The 23,575-nt window shown below is 35.4% G+C and overlaps 2 protein-coding genes across 2 annotated transcripts in view; both read right to left on the bottom strand.

Moving 5' to 3' along the window:
* Window positions 1-20,244, bottom strand: part of LOC123554258 (band 7 protein AGAP004871-like) — an 87,092-nt gene extending 66,848 nt beyond the window's left edge. The window contains exons 1-2 of the mRNA XM_053525250.1: window positions 19,605-20,244; window positions 16,912-17,604 (exon numbers count right to left, since the gene is read on the bottom strand). Coding sequence (XP_053381225.1) covers window positions 16,912-17,604; window positions 19,605-19,731 — 820 coding nt within the window. The 5' untranslated portion in view covers window positions 19,732-20,244. The remainder of the gene's footprint in view (window positions 1-16,911; window positions 17,605-19,604) is intronic.
* Window positions 20,245-22,091: 1,847 nt separating this feature from the next.
* Window positions 22,092-23,575, bottom strand: part of LOC128548781 (activating signal cointegrator 1 complex subunit 2 homolog) — a 40,519-nt gene continuing 39,035 nt past the window's right edge. Inside the window, exon 2 of the mRNA XM_053524235.1 lies at window positions 22,092-22,726. Within this exon, the coding sequence (XP_053380210.1) occupies window positions 22,092-22,726 (635 nt within the window). The remainder of the gene's footprint in view (window positions 22,727-23,575) is intronic.

Below are 23,575 nucleotides of genomic sequence, written 5' to 3'. Positions count from 1 at the left end.
TGACTGTCCTTACAGAAAACTCTAAACAGAAGTTGCGTCCCTTATATGTATTTGCTAATAAAAGTTGATTATGGTAGGCGTTGGCAGTGTTTCAAAAACATATACAACATGCATACAACATTTTGTTACAGAGTAAAATATTTCTTTAGGGAATAACATGTTTGCGGTAAAAAAAAATAAGAAAAATCTTCTTTGAACCTTTTTATGCATTTTGGAGGCGGGATTTACCCGGTTCCAAAGTTGATACTAACTTTCTGATTTATTCCAAACAACATCTAAGCTTATGCGCTACATCAAATAATTCCATTTATGAGCAATGCGGATGAAGTAGAGGTCAAACCCTGGTTACTACACTGACTGGTTACAGGTCAAACTAACTATTTAGAATATGTAAGATTTATCAATGATAAAATAGTCCAGCTAACGATTATTAGATTATGTAAGTTCCAGTTGGTCTGAGGTATTAATGATTAAGGATAAACTTCAGGTTTGGTAGATCAGTACAAACACTTTACATGTTCATTTATTATGGATGAACCAGGTCCGAGTCTTCTTTTTCAGATTACAGGTATCACTCTCAATGTGCTCATCCCTATTATTAGTAACAAACATTCATGGCACAAAAGTTTTGGACAGTAGAATTCTATAGCACATAGAATCAACCACCGTTAGTATTGCATTTGCACATTCTAATCTCGCAGAAATAGATGTACCTTGTCAGTGGTACAACAATTAATTTAAAGCACTAATGTATAGTTTGAATTTTTGGTACATTTTGTTGGTAGATCTTTATCTATTTTAATTACACATGACTATAATATCCTTGTTTAAATATCAGACTTATTAAAAAAAGAAAATGCTCAGGAAATATTTTAACAATAAATGTAAAGAGACAGTTAAAATATGAACGCCTGCATAATTTAAGTATATGTACATTATAAATAAGGTGACATATAGGTCCACTGGGCCGGGTGTAAATCTCATGTTTCTTGTTTGTAAGTATCATATCATTGTTGTTACACATGTCACTATAATAAATAAATTTCTTATCTTATCTTATATGTACACTATAGTATCCTTTGAACAAATAGAGACAAAGGTTATAAATCAAAGAAATAAAAGGTTTGCATATATTTCAAGCCATTTCAGAATCATGTAGCAAGTGAAGCTGCACGACAAACTTTACAAATTATTTTCCATGATGTTATTAGATAATATTTATCACTCATTGTTTTACATCGACAGAAAATAACAAAAAATTAAAGAAGTATGTTGATGAATTAATTTCGAAGTTATAAACTTTTACACTGGTTATTCATCTTGGATGTTAATATAAATGTATAAATACTAGTAAGTAGAAAAAATATAATGTTTTATTTTCGTTGAATAGTTAGCTTTAGAACACTCATTCTGATAGATGCTGGTTGTTTATTGTTTGACATTTTAGCACTATTCTAATCTAACATACAACTTCACAAAATCTGGGTTTAGAACAAATGACTTCTCTTTGGTCTGAACTCGCAACATTTTGAGTTGGCTCACATGCTGATGATGTTTTTTTTTTGTTTAAACTAAATATGAAACTTTCTTACGGAGTGGTGGTCTAATGGTTAAGGTGTTGACCGCTCAACCCGGGGGTCGTGGGTTCAAGCCCCGCTGGAGTGACGACCATGACTTCTCATATGACACCAGTACTGGTTTTTCCTGGAAGCGGACTAGAGCATGGTTCCAATAAGCTTTAAGCTTTCATCACAATCGAGCTCAAACAAATTGGTGTAAACTGAACTAAACTAAAATAAGAAAGGTGTTCATGGCCGAGAATTCTGTTTTCCCAACAATCTTGTATTCAAAAAAAAAAAGAATTATACTGACAGATCACTGTATGTAACTTTCATATTATTCATGATTTCCTTTTTGATAAACATAGATTTCAATCTAATGGTTTTCTTTGAAGTGTCACATACACAGGTTTCAATAACAGAAACTTGATTTTCCCCTCAGTTTATTTTGTTTTCTTTCACAAATGATAATGCAGAACATGTGACTCAATTTCATTAGAATTTTTCTGAAATATTATTTTTTATAACTAATGCCATAGATCACAGTATAGTCGATCTAAAATTCAACATGAATCAGATAATATACCTAACAGAAGCTATTTGGTCTGAAAGAAGTTTATTTCATGTTTCTTTCATGTCAATCATCACAGAAGTTAAAATAAGTGATTTCTGTAATCCGGTCTACCCAGTTCTAGGACATGTTTGAATTGTTTTACATTACTCAAGCAAAGAGAATGTATATAACACCATACAATCACACTAAGTTTATATAAAGAACACACGTCTCTCTCAATGTTTGTCCGAATTATTTACCTATAAATAATGAAGTATATAACAAAACTGATTGAGTCTGTTTACAAGAGGTAAAAAAAATGTGCAGAAAAAGTTTGATTAAGTCTGTTCATGGGATGAAACGAAATGTGCAACATCTCTCACGCCCCTTATCGCCGACTTAAGCGGACTTCTACTAGTATTATACAATGTATTAAATGGACTCCATGATCCAAAGGACCAAAATATATATAACAACAATGAACCCAAGTAAGTGAGGATACACGCTTCTAAGTCCGGGATCGGATAATGGCTAAGCTTAGCTGACATAGACACTTTCCATAAAGAGAGTTGTAATTATACTCTCTTCAGTCATTAATGATAACGGCAACAAAACAGATTATACCCTCAAGCCCAATACATCAATAACACATGGTATAGTTCCATACTAGACAGCTTTCAGATAACATTGTCTGCTTCAGGTTTAGCTTTAACGATTTACCGAAGACAATATATGGTGGATTCAAAACTATATTTACATGTAATACTTTCAACAAATTTTAAAGATAATTAAAATTAAAAAAAAAAGCTTTACAAACAAAATAAAGACAACGTTCATTATGAACTTGGACATTATAAATTTTAAGGTTAAAAGTATAGTACCTTTTCAAGAATCAATTGTAGTATCAAAGACATGCTTGGAAAGTCCTTTGCTGTGCATGACAACCGGGTAAGTCTTCAAATGCATTTAAAGCCACCATTAATTTTGATCTGGATAAACTGACTACTAAAAATAGAAATTTACTTATCTATTAGATAACTGATGTACAAAATACATAATGCTCTTCATTATTCCTAAAAAGATGGAAAAGGCCCAGATATGGAAAGTGGCAGCAGGAACACTAAATTTATCCCAAATATTTTATTGCTTCAAACTAATTGGTCAAGTCTAAGTGTGTTTTTTTTTTTCAGAATTACAGAGTCGGTATTTCGACTTTGATCAATCTAGTTCTTTACTAACAGCTGTGTATTTTAAAATACTTTTTGAAAATCCCGTTCTTTTTGGATAAATTATCATAGCATGTACCAAGGGAGTTAGACTTAAATGCCGAAGCAGAGAAGGTTTTAATGATTAAGCCTGGTATTATTATATCTAATCGTTTAATCAAAGTGCGCAAAGTGGGTTTGCTATACAAATTTAAAATGAATCCATTAGTCGCGTTTGTCGTCAACGACAGCAATTGTATATATCAGTATCCAGATATTAAAATAGTGTCAAGTCCTTACGTTCTCTTAGGGTATATACTCTTATGAAATAAAGATAAATTCAATGCATGCCTAGTGCTAACAGTTTAAATATACAAATGATATAACAACGTGCCGAGTCAATTACGATCATTCTGGACTGTTTGAACAGCGCATTAGAACGACAAATGACAGCGCCAGTACGCCCAATGGTATACTTGTCGCTCTGGCAGGGGCACCATCATGCCAAATCAAGCATTTTTCGTTCTGGTGTGTAAGTATCTTGCCAACATGCCACAGTAGATGTTTTGTCGCCCCCGCCAGAACGATACTTGTTGGCGTGTTGGCGCGTTCGAATGGCCAACAAGCCAGAAAAATAACACCATATGTTTCTTTTCTCTTGAATACAAATTAATTTTCCTTGGCCATTAACCATATTTTTAAAAAATCAAATTGTTTACATCATCTTTGTCAAATATTAAATGTAGATCTAACCGTTGTGCATAGCATAGCGCATCAGACATATAGCTCCTATCCCTTTAATAATATACGGTATTTAGAACTATCAAAAAACAACAAAACTGTTTTATCTGCTCGTGAAATGATTTAATCTATTTCCGCATTAATGAGCAAACTATTATCAAATATAAACGATATCCATGTTAGGAAACATTGCTTGCCTCTTTGTTATCATGGGTAGATTAGCTTTAATGTCTGCGTTTGATTAAACTTTGTTTATTATCTTGTATAGTTCTAATCATAGATATGCCGAGAAACGAGCCTACACTCACTCAGCCTGGAGCACTTACATTCTGGTCTAGCTAAGCCCCTAGCATGATTGACACAGTCTGTTCATGAGAAGTCCTGAAATGAACAACATCCCGCTAACGTCCCTAGTACCGGCTTAAGCAGAACAAGAATTGAGTCCAAGCACGGGGCAATATTCCATAACCGCCTACAGAAAAGATCCCTTGGAAGTATAGAATGAAGCCAAGGAAAACAAGTGAATGAAGTATTGCCATGCAATACAAAGTCCCCTACTGGCATGGAAGGCACCTAATTTTCTCTACTGCAGTATATAACATAATGAACTGATATCTGTCAATGATGTATAAACAATATTGTACTATAAATACAATATGTTATAACAACACACTTGGATTAAAATGTGCATATATAAAAACCCACAGTTGTTTTCATATTGAAATGTTTTTGCCGATTATAAAAAAGTTATCATATAAGTTATTTATATTACCAACAAAAGAAAATTAATCTTAAAAAAAAAAAAAAAAAAAAATCTATATAAGTCCACAAAAAACTCTTGACCAGGTAGAGATATGTCAAAATACACCTAAAAATTGGATGTAACATGCATGTTGTACCACAGAAAAGTGGTCTCGATTTTTCTCTACGGCCAATAATAAAAAAGTTACAATAAAATCTATTTATAGTAAAACAAAGGGACGTAATTCTAAAAACAAGGGTGCCTCATGGTGGTGAACATTTGGTCCAAGTTACATCAAAATCCCCCAATGCATGAAGAAGAAATGCTCCGGGCAAAGTCATTCTTGAATTTGACCTTTGACCTCTAAATATGACCTTGACCTTAGACCTAGGGACCTGGTTCTTGCGCATGACAATCCGTCTTACGTTGATGAACATTTGTGCCAAGTTACATCAAAATCCCTCCATGCATGAAGAAGAAATGCTCCAGACAAAGTCATTCTTGTGTCTGACCTTTAGTCTCAAGTGTGACCTTGACATTAGACCCTGGGCTTGGGTTTTGCGCAAAACATGTTGTCTCATCCAGGAAAATATCTGTGCCAACTGATATCTAAATCCTGTTTTGCATGACAAAGTTATAGACTGGACAGGAAAAAAATCCTACTGACCTTTGATCTCAAAGTGTGACCTTGACCTTTAAGCTAGGGTACTGGGTGTTGCGCACGACACGTCATCTCATCATGGGGAACATTTATGCCAAGCAATATTGTAATCCCTTGATGGATGACAGAGTTCTGGATCGGACAGGAAAAAAACCTTATTGACCTTTGACCTCCAATTGTGACCTTGACCTTTGAGCTAAGGGTCCGGGATTTGCGCACGACACGTCATCTCATCATGGGGAACATTTGTGCCAAGTAATATTAAAATCCCTTAATCAATGTCAGAGTTATGGACCGGACACGAAACAGACCTTGTTCATGCTATGTTAACATTTGACTGCTAAGTGTGACCTTGACCTTTGAGCTAGGGGTCTGAAAGTTGTGCATGACACATCGTCTTATTATGAGGTACATTTGTGCCAAGTAATATTAAAATCCCTTCATGGACGGCAGAGTTATGGACCGGACAGGAAAAAAGCCCTGTTGACCTTTGACCTCCAATTGTGACCTTGACCTTTAAGCTAGGGGTCTAGGTTTTGCGCATGACACGTCGCCACATCACGGGGAACATTTATGCTAAGTAATATTAAAATCCCTTCATGGATGGGAGAGTTATGGACCGGACAGGAAAAAAGCCCTGTTGACCTTAAACCTCCAATTGTGACCTTGACCTTTGAGCTAGGGGTCCGGGTTTTGCGCACGACATTACGCCTCATCATGGGGAACACTTGTGCCAAGTAATATTAAAATCCCTTCATGGATGGGAGAGTTATGGACCGGACAGGAAAAAAGCCCTGTTGACCTTTGACCTCCAATTGTGACCTTGAACTTTGAGCTAGGGGTCCGGGTTTTGCGCATGACACGTCGTCTCATCATGGGGAACATATGTGCCAAGTAATATTAAAATCCCTTCATGGATGACAGAGTTACGGACCGGACACGAAATTGCGGACGGACGGACGGACGTCCGTTCTAACGAAACGGTATTTATGTGACACCCCCATTGTTCTCTCTATTGTTCTAACAGTCACATAAAAAGAAAAAGGTCACATAAACAGAACGGAATGAATGACATCAAAGAGAAAGTACCGTTATGCAGTCACTTAACCATCATTTCGCGGGCACGGACAGACGGACGGACGGAATGACGGAAAAGCGCATTCCTATAGTCCCCGAAACTGGTTTTCAACCAGTAGGGGACTAATAAGTCTTATAACGAGGTGTGATGAAATATGCAACTGAGATCACTTCCTGACAGTAGCTGTTCGCTTTGTTCCAAGCAATTTAGACCAGACAGCATTTGTTAAGAAAATAAAAATTATAATTCAAACGATAAATGAATAATGTCAGATAAAACAATCCTGAATAAATAAGATTATGTTCTATTCTTACTATATGCCAGCCGAAAATAAGTTCCAGACAAATGTATTGGCGAATCTTGCAAAAGTTTTGTTCATGTTTTTGTTTTTGTTGTTGTTGTTGTAAGCACTGATTCGGACACATGTCAGAACTCAAAAGCATGAGTTCATCATGTTAAATAAATCATCATCAGCAGCAGCAGTATCATCATACTTTTCAGACGGACATTTTATAGTAGTCCTTGATACTTTACGTAGTTCGTTGCAAATACTATAGTAGACTAAAAATACCGTGTTCAACCGGCAACGCCAGTTTACGGTAATGATGTCCAGTATAAGGTAAAGTAAAGGTAACCTAAATATATATAGCGCTTAATCCCTACGGAACGAGAGTCAAGTAAGAAATCCTTACATTATCGAACTACCTTCTACAAATGAAAGAGAAACCTTCGTGTATATGATGTAGTAAGGACAACACGACCACGTTGTAATGGTCGTTTGACTGGGACAAAAGCTGTTTCCGGAAACGTTTGCAAGAATGCGCGTTGACGAGTGTTCCCGTCGCGTTGTGCGTTTTTCAATGATAAAGAATAACAGAAATGTCTGCGTCTGTCATAACTTATTATTTCATCGGCAAAAACGATATTAAAGTAACGGTGGCAAATCATAAAATTGATGGTAACAATGACTCTGGTACCCATCAGCAAACTTTTGGAGTAAAGATGAATTTCTGATAATATTCTAGATATACTTTTCATGTTTCGTCCATGTACAATAAACAATCTAAGTCTGGTTTACGCTGGAAAACAGAAACAATTGTTAGAAGTTAAATAAATGAAGCTTTATAGCTATTTAGCAATGTTGCCTTATTAATTTTCACCGATCCGTTTTAAAAGAAAATCAATCTTTAAAACCAGACTGTCTAATATTATCCAAACGATTAATCACTTTCATGATTTGAAGAAAGGAAGAAAGAAAAAGACAAAAAATAATTTCTTTTTTCCTAATGTATTCTACCACATGCTGCAGAGTGACATTTAAGGTTCAAATTTAGACAGTGATGCGGTACTCAATACATTAAACATGACGCACACTTATAAAAGCATGTCTCTAACTATTAATTGAAATAATCAAACTTGCTTTAAACAGATCTTAGGGATCAATGGCAGAGAATATGTTCATGATGTCATTTTACTTTACCACAGAAAACAAATTGGCTGCTTTAAAATCATTCAAAGGGTTATTCTAGATGGGACAAAGGTAATTGTGGGCTGCAAACAACAGCAACACAATTCGAACTATCGCACTGGTCCGAATATGGCGTACCATTTGGGTCGGAAGTTTCCAGGTACCACAGGTAGTAACAAAATTATACCTGCAGGTATAAATTTATAACTGCGGGTATAAATTGGAAATATACCTGCGGGTGTAAAATTGTACCCGCGGGTATAAAACTGTACCCGCGGGTATAATTTTACACCCGCAGGTATAAAATTATACCCGCAGTTACAAAATTATACCCGCGGGTATAAAAATTATACCTACGGGTATAAAAATTGTACCTGCGGGTATAATTTTATACCCGTAGTTATAATTTTATATCCGCAGGTATAATTTTGTACCCGCGGGTACACTTTTATACCCGCAGGTATAAAATTATACCCGCGGGTATAAAAATTATACCTGCGGGTATAAAAATTGTACCTGCGGGCATAATTTTAAACACGTAGGTATAATTTTATACCCGCATGTATACTTTTATACCCGCGGGTACAATTTTATACCCGCAGGTATAAAATTGAACCCGCGGGTATAAAAATTGTACCTGCGGGTATAATTTTATACCCGAAGTTATAGTTTTATACCCGCAGGTATAATTTTGTACCCGTGGGTACACTTTTATACCCGCAGGTATAAAATTATACCCGCGGGTATAAAAATAATACCTGCATAATTTTATACCCGCAGGTGTACTTTTATACCCGCGGATACAATTTTATACCCGCAGGTATAAAAATTATATCCGCGGGTATAAAAATTATACCTGCGGCTATAATTTTGTACCCGCGGGTACACTTTTATACCCGCAAGTATAAAATCATATTTTATTATTTTATACCCGTAGGTATAATTTTATACCCGCAGGTGTACTTTTATACCCGCGGGTACAATTTTATACCCGCAGGTATAAAATTGAACCCGCGGGTATAAAAATTGTACCTGCGGGTATAATTTTATACCCGAAGTTATAGTTTTATACCCGCAGGTATAATTTTGTACCCGCGGGTATACTTTTATACCCGCAGGTATAAAATTACACCCGTGGGTATAAAAATTATACCTACATGATTTTATACCCGCAGGTGTACTTTTATACCCGCGGATACAATTTTATACCCGCGGGTATAAAAATTATACCTGTGGCTATAATTTTGTACCCGCGGGTACACTTTTATACCCACAAGTATAAAATCATATTTTATTATTTTATACCCGTAGGTGTAATTTTATACCCGCAGGTGTACTTTTATACCCGCGGGTACAATTTTATACCCGCAGGTATAAAAATTATACCCGCGGGTATAAAAATTATACCTGCAGGTATAATTTTGTACCCGCAGGTATAAAATTACACCCGCGGGTATAAAAGTGTACCCGCGGATATAACAATTATACCTACAGCTATAGAACAATACCCGCGGGTACAAAATAATACCCGTAGGTATAAAAATTATACCCGCGGGTATAAAAATTGTACCTGCGGGTATAAAAGTGTACCTGCGGGTATACTTTTATACCCGACGGTACAATTTATATACCCCGCGAGTACAATTTTTATACCCCATGTATAGTTTTATACCCGCGGGTACAATTTTTATACCCGCAGGTATAACTTTTATACCCGCGGGTATAATTTTGTACCTGCAGGTATAATTTTTATACCCGCGGGTATAATTTTGTACCTGCGGGTACAATTTTATACCTGCGGGTACAAAATTATACCTGCGGGTATAAAATTGTACCCGCGGGTATAAAAGTATACCTGCGGGTATAAAAATTATACTTACGGGTATAAAATTATAACTACGGGTATACAATTAAAATTTTCATACCCGCGGGTATAATTTTGTACCTGCGGGTATAATTTTGCGGGTGTAAAATTATACCTACGAGTATAAAATTATACCCGCGGGTACATTTCCAATTTATACCCGCAGGTATACATTTATACCTGCAGGTATAATTTTATACTGGAAACTTTCGACCCAAATGGTACGCCATAGTCCGAACGCCATTAAAAGGCGCATGTATCCTTCACAGCAGAGAGAATGACAAATAGTTAATGATGTTAGCTATGGGTCTTAAACAAGTCCTTGGAAACAGATGATGCTGTATGTTACCTAAACTAAACCTTCGAGGAATCGAAGTTCAAAATACTATATATTCTTAAGACATACCGGTCACATTCAGCTACGTCAATGTATTAAGTTAAAATAAATGTTTAATCAAATGTCGTATGTTTATGTATTGTTTTACGTACGAACGTAGAACTCCTGCAAATTGATACAATAAAATAGTTCTTGAAATTTCGAAATTGATTTCATGTTATTCAAACTGGTTGCTTTCACTGGTTATAATACCTATGTGTGAGATGAAAATATATTTGTCTATGTAAAACTTTACTTGCTTTAAAAAATAATGTCGTATGTAATTAGAAAATAGCATTGTGCACAAAACGACCATTCTCGTCTTTGAAACTGTTTTGATCCTTAACCGTCTGCCACACTTGTGTTAAATGAGGCGAGAAAGCAATCTCATAGACGTTATCTTTATAGCACTGACTCTGTGCTATATTCAGTTATAGTGGGTGATGCCCTGTGGGGCATGACCCGAAATCTCTAAGCAAGAGGAAGTCAAACAATCGGCAACTTTTGTGTCTACACGATAATCAAGAAACACGTAATTATTTTGTGATAATACATACAAATTATCTCATAAATATTACATAGAGTAAACTTCTTGATACAGTATATAATTAGAATAAGGAATATCACTGCTAACACCTGTCATATATAAATCATTGAATTACGAGTAAAGACAAAGGTGTCAAATTCATTCATCAATAATGCATGCATTCACTGGTATGTCTAGGTACTGACCACTTATCTCTAGGGTCAACTGTCAAATCATATAGCCTGCAATTAGTTCTCAGTATGAGCATGGCATTATTGTTGCTGGTGTAACTGTCAATGTAAATTCCAAGGTGACAGGTATATGGACAGACTGGGCAATTATACATTATGAACGTGTGACATACATGAGGAAAGTGTTATTTAAGTGTGGTACAATAATAACAAGTAAAAGTTTGGTGCAGAGCATCAAATCGCCGGACAACTGAATTGACAATAAGGTAAAAAACAAAATTAAGTGATATACATATACCCCATTTCGACAAAATATCACGTGATCCGGAACAGGTAAACAGCGAGTTTCCCAGCCTGTGTGTTTATATACATACCACATGTACACATTGCAAATTAACTAGTATTATCTTGAATAAATAACACAGAAAAATTCAATTAAGTTTCAATTGTTTAAATGAAAATACATATTTTTCTATTTTTCCAGCAATACAGCTATGTACATTGTCCGTCAAGAACTTTTTCGATTCTTTTAGACAATGCATGTGGTAATTCAGTTTTCCTCTGACTGCGACAACATTTTGCTTTTAGAAGGAATTTATTTTCTGTTTTACCAACAAATGTATCATGTACATAACTTTCAATAAAAAAAAAATTGTATCGATTTTCAAAGACCCTGTTTTATTTCTTCTTTCTTTTATGTAATCAGCAATATTTTATAATTCCAATTAATTTTTACTCCAATTCATAAACCACTTGAGGCCATTTCTGAAATTATCTGTAGAATGTTGTAAAGACTGGGATTAAATTTTATTTATGATAAGAAATAGATTAACTGTAGTTATTAATCTGACATGGTTGTAAACCCCTCTCTGCAGTTTACCTGTTTCAGATCACATGATAGAAATATTGATACGGAGTATAGGGATAAGTTCTTTATACATTTTTTTTTTATTTTCCTAAAAAGCTATCTTTTGAAATAATAAAACTCTTATGCAATTTTCAGCTCCTAATTTCTTTATGTAAGCCTTTCATTAACTGCCTTATTATTGTTTTATTTATAATATCATTTTTTCATTGTCACATTTTAATAACTTCTCCTTAATAACAACAACAACAACAACAACAATGATAATACTCATTGAATGATTATTACGATGATGATGATGATGATGATGAAAATGAATAATATCACAGTACAGGGCCAAAATCTAAGGGCTTGCACATATAAGGCTTATATGTATACAAACTGTGAACTGGAAACTACATATTTAAACATAAAAATCGGCATTTTCCGTAAGATAACGTATTTTCCGTTTGCATTTTTCGGCTAGCCATATACTCAAATGAGCTCATGTTAACTTCGCAAAATGACGAAATACGGAATCACAAGGAATTTCGGTTGCAAGTACGGGTTGTTGATTCCTTCCAAAACCTGGTGAAATAGGTTGTATTTTAATTACTCTCTTTATCCTAGCATATGTAAAACTAGATTAACAGCAGTTTACAAGACTAATGATGTAGGACAAAGATACATATATCAGACAAAGTAACCCCTATACGAAGCGCCGGGTACACTTCTGCATTATCACTGAGCGGATTAATGCACTGACATACTGCCCAGGGGCCGTATTCATAAAGCATCTTAAGTATAAGTTTTGACTTTAGTTGAAGATTTAACTTAAGTTTGTGGTGAATTCAGCTTAAGTCTAAGTAAAAAACTTAAGTCCTATTCATAAAACAGCTTAAACATAAGATACGTAAGAAATGACTTAAGTCAGACGCCATTTTGGCGTCGTGAGTACGATTAAAGTGTTGTTTTTCAGATAAAAGCACTTTAAACATAATTGTGCATGTTGTATCTGTCTGAAATTAATGTTGTTGTTTTTAATGTTTTCGTCCACAATAAAAGTCAATAATTACTTATTAAGTTGTTTTATGAACAACAAATACACCTAAGTAAAATAAATTTCTTATGTAAGTAATACTTAAGTAAACAATCAATTTCTTATACTTATACTTAAGATGCTTTATGAATACGGCCCAGGACTATTAACTGGCACGATCTCATTTGAACTATAAGATTTTGTTGGGTTTAACGTCGCACCGACACAACTGACAAATCCAGCTCTGACGTAAGAGAAACACCACAGGTGCCCCTCCGTGCATTATCTCACCACGAACGGGCACCTGGGTAGAGACACCGACCATTAATCAAACAGCTTAATATTAAATATTTATATCAAGAGTAACTTCCCTTCCACTATCATCCATGTAATTAAGTGTATATTTGAGCAGATTTCATCGATTCATATTGAGTGCATTTATCCAGGGGATTTATCTGTTTAGATCAGTATTCCCATTTGAATAAACAGATTAATGAATTGACGTTAATCGATACGTATTCTACAGTTTCCATTATAGTCACAAAACATCACAATTCGTTTGATGTTACATCAGTAAATGCATGATCAGGGGAAATCAATGGTATCTGTGATGACTTTTAACACTCAAAGCATATGGATGGAACAAAAATATTTTCTATGTGTATGTTTGTGACCATTTTTTAGTTATTTGTGTATATGTATGTATTTTTTCTTGTTTGAATTTTGCCTTAGTGTTTTATGCTGACTGTGTATAGTTATTATATTAACATTATTTTTCTTCAACTAATATTTGATTGACGCTTTCTTTGACTGATATCAATGACATTCTATACCATTGATTGCACGTGTCAAAGAGTGACAATAGGTAATAGGTTGAGATGTCTGTAGTAGCGACAGAAACAAAAGCTTCAGAAAAATTAAATCTCATAGATCCGACGAGCCTTAAAGTAAATTTATTGCAAATTAGTACTGGTGCGAATATATCTTAAGCCCTTAAAAGTACGTCTTCATATCTATATTAATACAAGAGGGTCATGATAACCCTACATCGATCACCTGTTCAGCTTGGCCTAAAGATCATCAAGGTAAACATTCTGACCAAGTTTCATGAAAATAGGGTTATAAATGTGGCCTCTAAAGAGCTAACACGTTTTCCTTTGATTTGAGTGGCGACCTTGTTTTTGACCCAAAATGACCCAGTTTCGAACTTGGCCTAGTAATCATCTAGATAAACATTTTCACCAAGTTTCATGAAGATTGGGTCATAAATATGTCCTCTAGAGATGATTTAAGCGTATGACCTAGTTTTTAACCACACATAATCCAATTCCGAACTTGGCCCAAAAATCATCAAGATAAACAGTCTGACCAAGTTTCACGAAGATGGGATCATAAATGTGGCTTCAAGAGTGTTAACAAGGTTTTCCTTTGATTTGACTTTGTGACCTAGTTTTTCACCCCACTTGACCCACTTTCGAACTTGGCCTAGAGATAATCTAGACAAACATTTTTGCAAGTTTGTATCAACTCAAAGCATAAATGAAACCTCTATACGGCTGAAAGGGCCAATATAGAAATTTTTACTCCTTTCAGGGGCAGTAATTCTAGAACCCTTGATGAAATCTAGCCGGTTCAAAAGGAACCGAGATCCTACTGTGACTTAAGTCGTGTGTAAGTGTGGTTAAAATAAAATGTAAAATGCCACTTCTATCGTGTTCGCAAGGTAAATATTAACAAATATTAGGTGTTTTAGGGGTCTATCAGGGGTCGTAACTCCGGAACCTATGATTGGATCTGATGGATTCATCACGGAATCTAAGATCTATTGTTGTTAAAGATATTTTGCAAATTTGTATCAAATCAAACCATAAAAGAAGTCTCTATGTGGCTGCAAAAGTCAAAATAGCAAATATTTGCCATTTAAGGGGTCATAACTCTAGAATCTATGATGGAATCTAACCAGTTTTTGAAAGGAACCGAGATATTATGCCAATACGAATTGTGTGCAAGTTTGATTAAAATTGATTGCAAAATGTTGCCTCTATAGTGTTCACAAGCCAAAATAGCAAATTTTGGCCCTTTAAGGGGCAATAGCTCTGGAACTCATAATGAGATCTAGCCAGTTTTCGAAAAGAACTGTGATATTATGTCAATACAAGTTTTGTGCAAGTTTGATAAAAATCAGTTGCAAAATGTGGTCTCTATTGCGTTCACTATAAATTGTGGGCGACGGACGACAGATGAAGGGCGATCACATCACAAAAGCACACACGTGACAGGTGAACTAAAAAAGGAAACTTTGCAAACTTTTTTACCTCTGAAAAAGACCACACTGAAAGTCATGGCCACATGTTTATACATTAATGTAAAAGACATGTGACAATGAATGGTAAGTGGAATATGGAAGATATTCATAACGAAATAAAAAAAAATATATGTCCCAAATTGGATGAAGATAGGATCATAAATGTGGCCTCTAGAGTGTCAACAAGGTTATGATGTGATTAAAGCACGTGACCTACTTTTTAACCTCGCATGACCCAGATTCGAACTTGACCTAGGGATCATCAAGGTAAACATTCTGACCAGGTTTCATGAAGATAGAATCATAAATACGGCTTCTACATTGTTAGCAAGCTTTTCCTTTGATTTCAGTGGTGACCTAGTTTTTACCTCATTTGACCCAATTTCAAAGATGGCATACAAAACACAAAGATAAACATTCTGACCAAGTTTCATGAAGATAGGGTCTAAAATTTTTGATCCCCTTTAACTCAGTTTTGGACTTGGTCTAGGAATCATCAAGACAACATTCTGTCCAAGTTTCATTAAAATACGGTCATAAATGTGGCCTCTGAGGTGCTAACAAGCTTTCATTGATTTGACCTGGTGACCTAGTTTCTGACCCCACTTGACCCAGTTTCGAACTTGGCATAGAAATCATCAAGATAAACATTCTGTGCAAGTTTGTTACAAATCAAGGCATAGATGAAACATCTATATGGCTGAAAAGGCTAAAATAGAAAAAAAATCTCCTTTTAGGGGCAGGAACTCTAGAACCTATGATGGAATCTAGTCGGTTTTCAAAAGAAACCGAGACGTTATTGTGACTTAAGTTGTGTTTAAAATGGAATGTAAAATGTCGTTTCTATCGTGTTTACAAGGTAACAATTAACAAGTTTTGGCTCTTTTTAAGGGGGCAATCAGAGGCCATAACTCCGGAACCTATGATTGGATCTGACGGATTCATCATGAAATCCAAGATCTATTGTTGTAAAAGATATTTTTCAAGTTTGTATCAAATCAAACTATAAATGAAGTCCTTAAATAGATGCAAAAACCAAAATAGCAAATTTCTATAACTCAGGAAACCATGGTGAAATCTGGCCAGTTTTCAAAACGAACCGAGATATTATGCCAATACAAGTTGTGTGCAAGTTTCATTCAAATCGATTGCAAATTGTGGTCTCTATCGTGTTCACGGACGACGGACGAAGGGTAATCACAAAAACTCACCTTGTGTCACTACGTGACAGGTTAACTAATTAGAAAAAAAAAAGCTGTTTGGCAAAATATCTACCAAGTGAACACCGGGTGTACTATGCTCACGAGTAGCGCAGCCACGAGCGAAAATGTAAGGTCTGGTATTTGCGAGTGGATGACATTTGGTCTTACATGCAAAACACACCAACTTTCTTTTTATTCCATGCTGTTCAATGATATAATCCAAATTTTGTATGTTTGATATTTATTACCAATTATAACCGATAATTTCCACTGAAAATATGCGCCCTAACTGTTCAATAATTCTCAGAAAACATGCAATAAGATTCTTGCAAAATCACGAAGAGACCGGTCACAAAACCGGTAAATCAAAAATTAGGAAACAAATTGTAGTTAGTAATCAAATTTCTTTGTGATCACGATAATGTAATATTAAAGGGATTTAAATATACAAACAACCCTGAATAAATCACCAAAAACATGCACAGAAAAAATTGATTTTCTGATAGATAAAAAACAAAAAACAATATAAAGACTTAAGACTACAAGGAAACTTTTACCTCCAATTACAAAATCCTTCCTTCTCTTCAATTCTTCTTTGGATATTGTTTGACCGTGGGTTTTTGGCCTCCTTATTGTGTTGTTATCAGCCGGACTAACACGATTTGTTGCATGTAGCTGTACCAAATGCTTTCTTGAGTCAAAATTCTCTTTGCGTATCGAGTTAGAGTTCTCACTTGTTACATAAGTTTCTTCCTTCTGATTAAAGGTATACATGCCGTCCATTGATATTGATGATTCTGAATCATTTGTGTGCGAAGAGCGGGCCTTCCGCCTTTTTTTAGGAGCATCATCTGGTCTGTCATTCAGAGGGTTAGAAAACGTAGGCAATGTTATATTTGCTACGTCAGCTTTAGATGTATTAGGGATTTTATAATGCGATTCTTCTAGTTTCTCTGCCACTGGGAGTTCTGGTGTATATTCTCTATATTTCCCCAATTCATCCCTCACAACGGGTTGTTCCGGATCTGATTCGACAGCCCATTCTGATATTCCCACGATATCTTTATGTTTGTCTGTAATTTCAAGTTCTGTGTCAGGAATTTGTCTGCTGCAATAATTGTGTCCAGGATCTGACTCCTCATCCCAGTCTGTGGTTACCTTGTTATCTCTATGTTTATGTTTATCATCTCTACCTTCAGTGTCAGGTTTAGGCATTGGTGATGAAGCATCATCCCAATTAGAAGGAATACCTGATCACAACAAACACATCCGCTTTATAAGATAACAAAATTAACCAAAGTTGCTTAGATATTTCTATAAATGTGAGTCATGGATTTGATTGTTTTTACATGTTCAGGTCTGTTGCAGTTTTAAAATATAGCCATAACATATTCTATTGAAATAATATTATACTTGAATAAAACATAAAATTTTGAAAAGACGTAAATCAAAACTTCAGTGAACACACAGACAAATTACGTCACTTTTTTCAAACTTTCATTCAGAAAGATGTCTCACATGTACAGATATAGATGTATTCTTTAAGGATATCTCACAATACAAAGCTTCATGCAAACATAAATCATGTGTATAAAATGAACGCAGGATCAACGGAAAATAAAGACCGCATATGTCGTATTTAAAAAACAGCAAGATGAAACAAAATGTATATCAGATCTTAAACCAATTGAAAGCACCGTATTCATATATATGTTGAGTACGATATAAACATGCTAATTTTCGATTATTTTACATCAAAATTAAAAAACCTTTTACATGTATATGCTACCGATTGCGTACTCGAGTGATTTTATAAATACGCACTAAATTGCACTGTCTACTTTTTCACATAAAGGGTTGCTTCCTCATGCAGCTTTAAATTAATACATAACTTTACCAGAAAGATGGAAAATAAAGACTTCCAGGAAGAAAAGAGGAAATAGAAAACATTACAAGAATAGAATATTATTTCATAACTGTGCCCGCTTGTTTGAATGTCTGTGAACTACAGTGGACAGTCTTGAATGAAAATTAGCTGGTTGGTGTGGTAAGAATCTTTTAAACAGCAATTCCATTTTTCGTTTTAATATTTCTTCCAAGTTTTGATTTGTTTGAGTACTACTTGACCCTATGCGAGATCCTTACAAATATTGGAGCTGCGTTTGCCATTTATTACAATTATATATGGCTTCCAATGACCTGAACCGCAGAACTGCTATTTGTTATGAACAGCATCTATTGGACATCCGTACGAGGAAAATCGATAAAAACAACAGTGTCAAAAAAATGTTCTTTTCATTGATTAAGTAAAAAGAAACATTAAGATTAAGCCTAGCACTGAACTGCAAATGAATCTCCATATTACTTGTACCTTCTAATCATCAATGACAATCAGGTCTCCCTCTCATTTTTAGGAAAAGGACCCATAATGAAAATAGTCAATTACCGTACGTTCCATTCCGTATTGTCCTTAGGCGATTATTTGCTTTTTCCAGTTTTTAGTTTTGTTATTCCAAAAAAAGTGAACGAAGAACAAATAATCGCACGGAAAATGCCGAATGTCTTTTCGGGTCCATTACCTTAATACACCCACACAAGCTCTTAAAAGTGATGCCAGTTTTAAGAATCCTTGGTGATAAGTATGGTGGCACATTTCTGCCACGAGGTAGCTAGGTACTTATCACGATAATATTGTAAACTTTCCAAGAAATTTGTGCATTTTTCTTAAACCATTTCAGCCAAAATATATATATATATGTTTTCTGAAATAAATCTGCGCAAAATTTCGTGTTAGTGCTTGAAACTGCCACGAGACATTTGGTAGCTATCATAATAATCTTCTAAACTTTCCAGAATAGTTGTACACTTTTCTGAAAACATTATCGCAATAAATTATTGTTTTTAAGATATGATTTTTATTTCCAGGAAACTTTTGGCTATTGAGATAAAGTTTTCAGAAAAGTTCAAAATATCAAGATAATTGCTGAAAGTATCGAAATAACTATCTAGCTGATAAATGGCAACTCTGGGCACTTACGCAAAAATATCTAGATACTAATGTAAATTATCGCAATGATATTTCTAGGAAACTTTGGACTGTTGAGATAATCTTTTCAGAAAACTTCTCTTTATCAAGATAACATTTTTAAGTAGTGACAGCTACCTAGCTAACTTGTGACAGAAATATGCCACCATGGATAAGGTAACAACATTATCACAAGCATATATTGATAGATAGATAGTGACTTACCGCCAATCACATGCTCATGTCCATTCATGTGACTCCCAGATGTTGTTGCCCCATCTCCAACAGGTCGTAACGGAAATGTATCTCCATCTAATTCAAGCGATGGTCTTACACTGTTCACTTTTGACATTGTTTTCACAGGTAATCTACGAATCGTTATATCTCGGCTGTTTCCCACTTTACCAATAAACGTCCTGTTACAGAAACTCGAGTTTGAATTATTCACCCAGGGGACATATTCTCCGTAGCAGCTGTAAAGATTACAACTGATTTAGTTGTGTATCATTGATAAATTACAACTGATATAATTCAAGATAATCATACGTGGTATCCTATCATTATTTAAGAAATAATTTATGACAAAAGAGTGTTTTATCACTATTTATGCACGATGGGCGGTTATACGTCGGGCGTAATAATTTCACGAGCGCGCAGCACGAGTGAAATTATTTGTACGACGTATTACCGCCCAAGTGTATAAATAGTGTGAAAACACGGTTTTGCTATAAATTATTTCGATTCTAATATGCCCTTAATCTAAAACAGTAGATAAAATATAGTAGAGCTCTTTCTTGGTCACAACAAAAACATTGACGTCACCGCACATTAACGTGACGTCATTCTAGCGTAAGCGTGTTTTAACAGAAACAAGCATATTAGAATTAAGTTTCAAACCTTCAATAGGCTTTACAAAGTTTCTGTAAAATTGTATTTATCACATAAATTTACATTTACTAGCAAAATATCTTATAAATTTGTATCTTTCGTTGAAGATGTCTTCTTTTTTACCCCGCTTTTTTCAAAGAAAAAATGGGGGACGTAGAAATGGACAGCTTCCTTCCGTCTGACCGTCCGTCACACTTCGTATCCAGTTCATAACTATGGCATCAATCAAGGGATTTTAAATTACTTAGCATAAATGTCCCGCATATTAACACGACGTTTCCATCACGCGTAATACCCAGACCCTAAGTTCCAATTCAAGATTACACTTAGAGGTCCGAGGTCTGTTTCACTTTCAAACAGGGTCTGTTTCGTGCCCGGTCCGAAATTCTGCCACGAACAAGGAATTTGAAATTTTTGGCATAAATGTTCCCAATAGTTAGAAAACATGTCGCATACAGACACAGTCCCTAGGTAGAAGTCACAATTGGAGGTCAAAGATTATGAATGGTATGTTTCATATCCAGTTCACAAGTCTACCATTCATCAAGGGAATCTCTTGACATAGATGTTTCCCATAATGAGACGAGCCAGGCCCCTATCTCAAAGATCAACGCCATACTTGTAGGTCATAGGTAAACAGGGACTGTTTTCATGTTCGGTTTTATTTTTTAAACTATGAAAGCTGGTTAAAAGCTGATACGAAAGTTTCCAAAATGTCAAACGCGTGTTTTTCACGGTAAAAAATTATCATTTTTACATACATTAACGATGATATCTACTTGCATTGTGACGTCATTTATACGCTGAGACGTCATTTATACGCAGTCAGATGTAATTTTCTACCTTGCATTGAGGCATCGTTTTCACATAGACTTTTCTTATACGGAGACAAAGAAAATGGAAACCCCAGTGATACATATTCGTAGAAACCCAAGTGGATTTTTTATTTTGTTTGAGTGTTTGAGTATCTCCCTTTAAAATAGTATTTTTGTACTTTAATTGGATCCTTTGCAAATGTCATATGTTATCAAACTGTTATCTCTGGGCACTTAGTGGTGTTTCTGCAAAGTCATAGGGAACACGCATGTCTGGTTTGTTAGTCACTTTGTATTTTTGATGTCAAAACATGCAAATGCTTTTGATAATAAAAACAAAAATTAAAACGTAAGTGTAGATTCCCTGGAAGCAAAGATCACAGGAAATACAGCCTCAGGCGCACATCGCAACAAAGATCACAGGAAATACAGCCTCAGGCGCACAGAGGAAATACAGCCTGAGGCGCAGATCACAAAGTAAGCCCTCCGCAAACAGTAACTGTAGTGGTATGATATAGCAGACTGGTTTTGTTCTAGATCTCAGTTCACAAGTACAGAAAAATGTACCTTATGTTTTCAAACTGAATGCAAGTGATCTGAAAAAAGTAAGTTAAACAAACTGTCACATCGCTGCTTACATACTTAAATCTTACTTTGCAGATAGTTCAACCTGTTTCAGGCACAGGAACTCTGATCGGAAGCATAGGGAATAGCGAGGAAGATTTTTTCCCAAAACGGACAAGTCTTGCCCAAAATTAAAACAATCTTTAAGAAGATTATTTTGAAGCATAGAAAGCATCCTAGCAATTAAAAGCAGACTATTGAATTGGAGACTGTCCATAAGAGGTTATGGAAAATGCAACACCCACACGCCCCCTAGCACAGGCATAAGCGGTATTCGATTACATAGATACTGAATCGACTTCCTGATCCATAAGAACCAGCAAATATAACAACACTGTCTGAATGCAAGAACGGGGAGACGTGAAAGTGTTTCACTAAACAAAACTTACATATTACAGATACATTCAAGTGGTTTATAAAAATTGAGATTGCCTCCATATGTTGGCTCTATGGAAGATGTTAATTGCCTCCTGGGAGATTGTTGAGACTGCCTCCTGGGAATTTGTTGAAACTGCCTCCTGGGAGATTGTTGAGACTGCCTCCTGGGAGATTGTTGAAATTGCCTCCTGGGAGATTGTTGAAATTGCCTCCTAGGAGATTGTTTATACTGCCTCCTGGGAGATTGTTGAAATTGCCTCCTGGGAGATTGTTGAGACTGCCTCCTGGGAGATTTTTGAAATTGCCTCCTGGGAGATTGTTGAGACTGCCTCCTGGGAGATTGTTGAAATTGCCTCCTGGGAGATTGATTAAACTGCCTCCTGGGAGATTGTTGAGACTGCCTCCTGGGAGATTGTTGAAATTGCCTCCTGGGAGATTGTTGAGACTGCCTCCTGGGGGATTGTTGAGACTGCCTCCTGGGAGATTGTTGAGACTGCGTTCTGGAGGATTGTTGAGACTGCCTCCTGGGAGATTCCTTTACTATGACTAAAATCAAAGGGAATGTAGTGAGTTCAATTATCAATCCGACGATGTTTTTCTTTCCAGGTGAAGTTAGTTCAATGTAATATGTACCCAGTGTCACTAAATTCGTTCAAGTTAGCATTAGTCCAAGGTAATACTGAAATTAAAACAACACTATTACAAGATCAATATGTGAGTTTAAGGCAACATTAATCCAATATCTGCTATTGAGTTTACTGTATCACTGTAATTCGTACATTGATAATTTTTGCTTTCCATACCTGCATGTAGAACCTGGAAAATTAATTCACTTTTAAAAATATACACGAAATATAAATATAAGGTCAAATATATATGTAGTATCTGATGTGTTTATGAGCTGAAATGTATGTTATTACCGTAGCTCCCATTGTGAACATTCCAGGTTTATATACACCGTTTCATTTTTTATAAATTTCTTTAACAGATGTCCATAATATGTTAACAATCATTGCGTATCCCCTGTGCATGAAAGAGAGTTAGAAAGGTAAAAATCTACCTAAAGCTTAATATTAAGCACTGTTTCCGAGTCGAGCTCAGAGTTCCTAGATTGGAAGCCACCTTCCAATATAAAATATTGAGGTAGAGGACCTGTAAGGACAATCGGCATTTTCCGTTCAATGACATTGTCTCAGTATACCATTTCGGCACTGACATAAAAGAAGGATGGCGAAAACAAAAAATAGATACGTGTAATATGTAATCGTTCGGAAATTGCCGATCGATCTAAAATTGAAGATTTGAAGGACTGAATGTGTTTTTCGCCGTAACATCCTATTCATCTACACAACCTCTGCAGTGCAATCGTCACGCCGAATTCTATAAACAGAATATTCATGGTATTTACAGCGAAAGTAGTATTAAATTTATTTTGAAAGGCATTCATTTTTGTAAAGCTATTGAAGCTATCAATCAATATTTCTACGAGTA

Source organism: Mercenaria mercenaria, chromosome 15 (genome assembly GCF_021730395.1).
Source record: "Mercenaria mercenaria strain notata chromosome 15, MADL_Memer_1, whole genome shotgun sequence".
Classification (NCBI taxonomy): domain Eukaryota; kingdom Metazoa; phylum Mollusca; class Bivalvia; order Venerida; family Veneridae; genus Mercenaria; species Mercenaria mercenaria.
The sequence above is the reverse complement of the archived record's forward strand: the minus strand, read 5'-3'. Positions and strand labels throughout refer to the sequence as shown.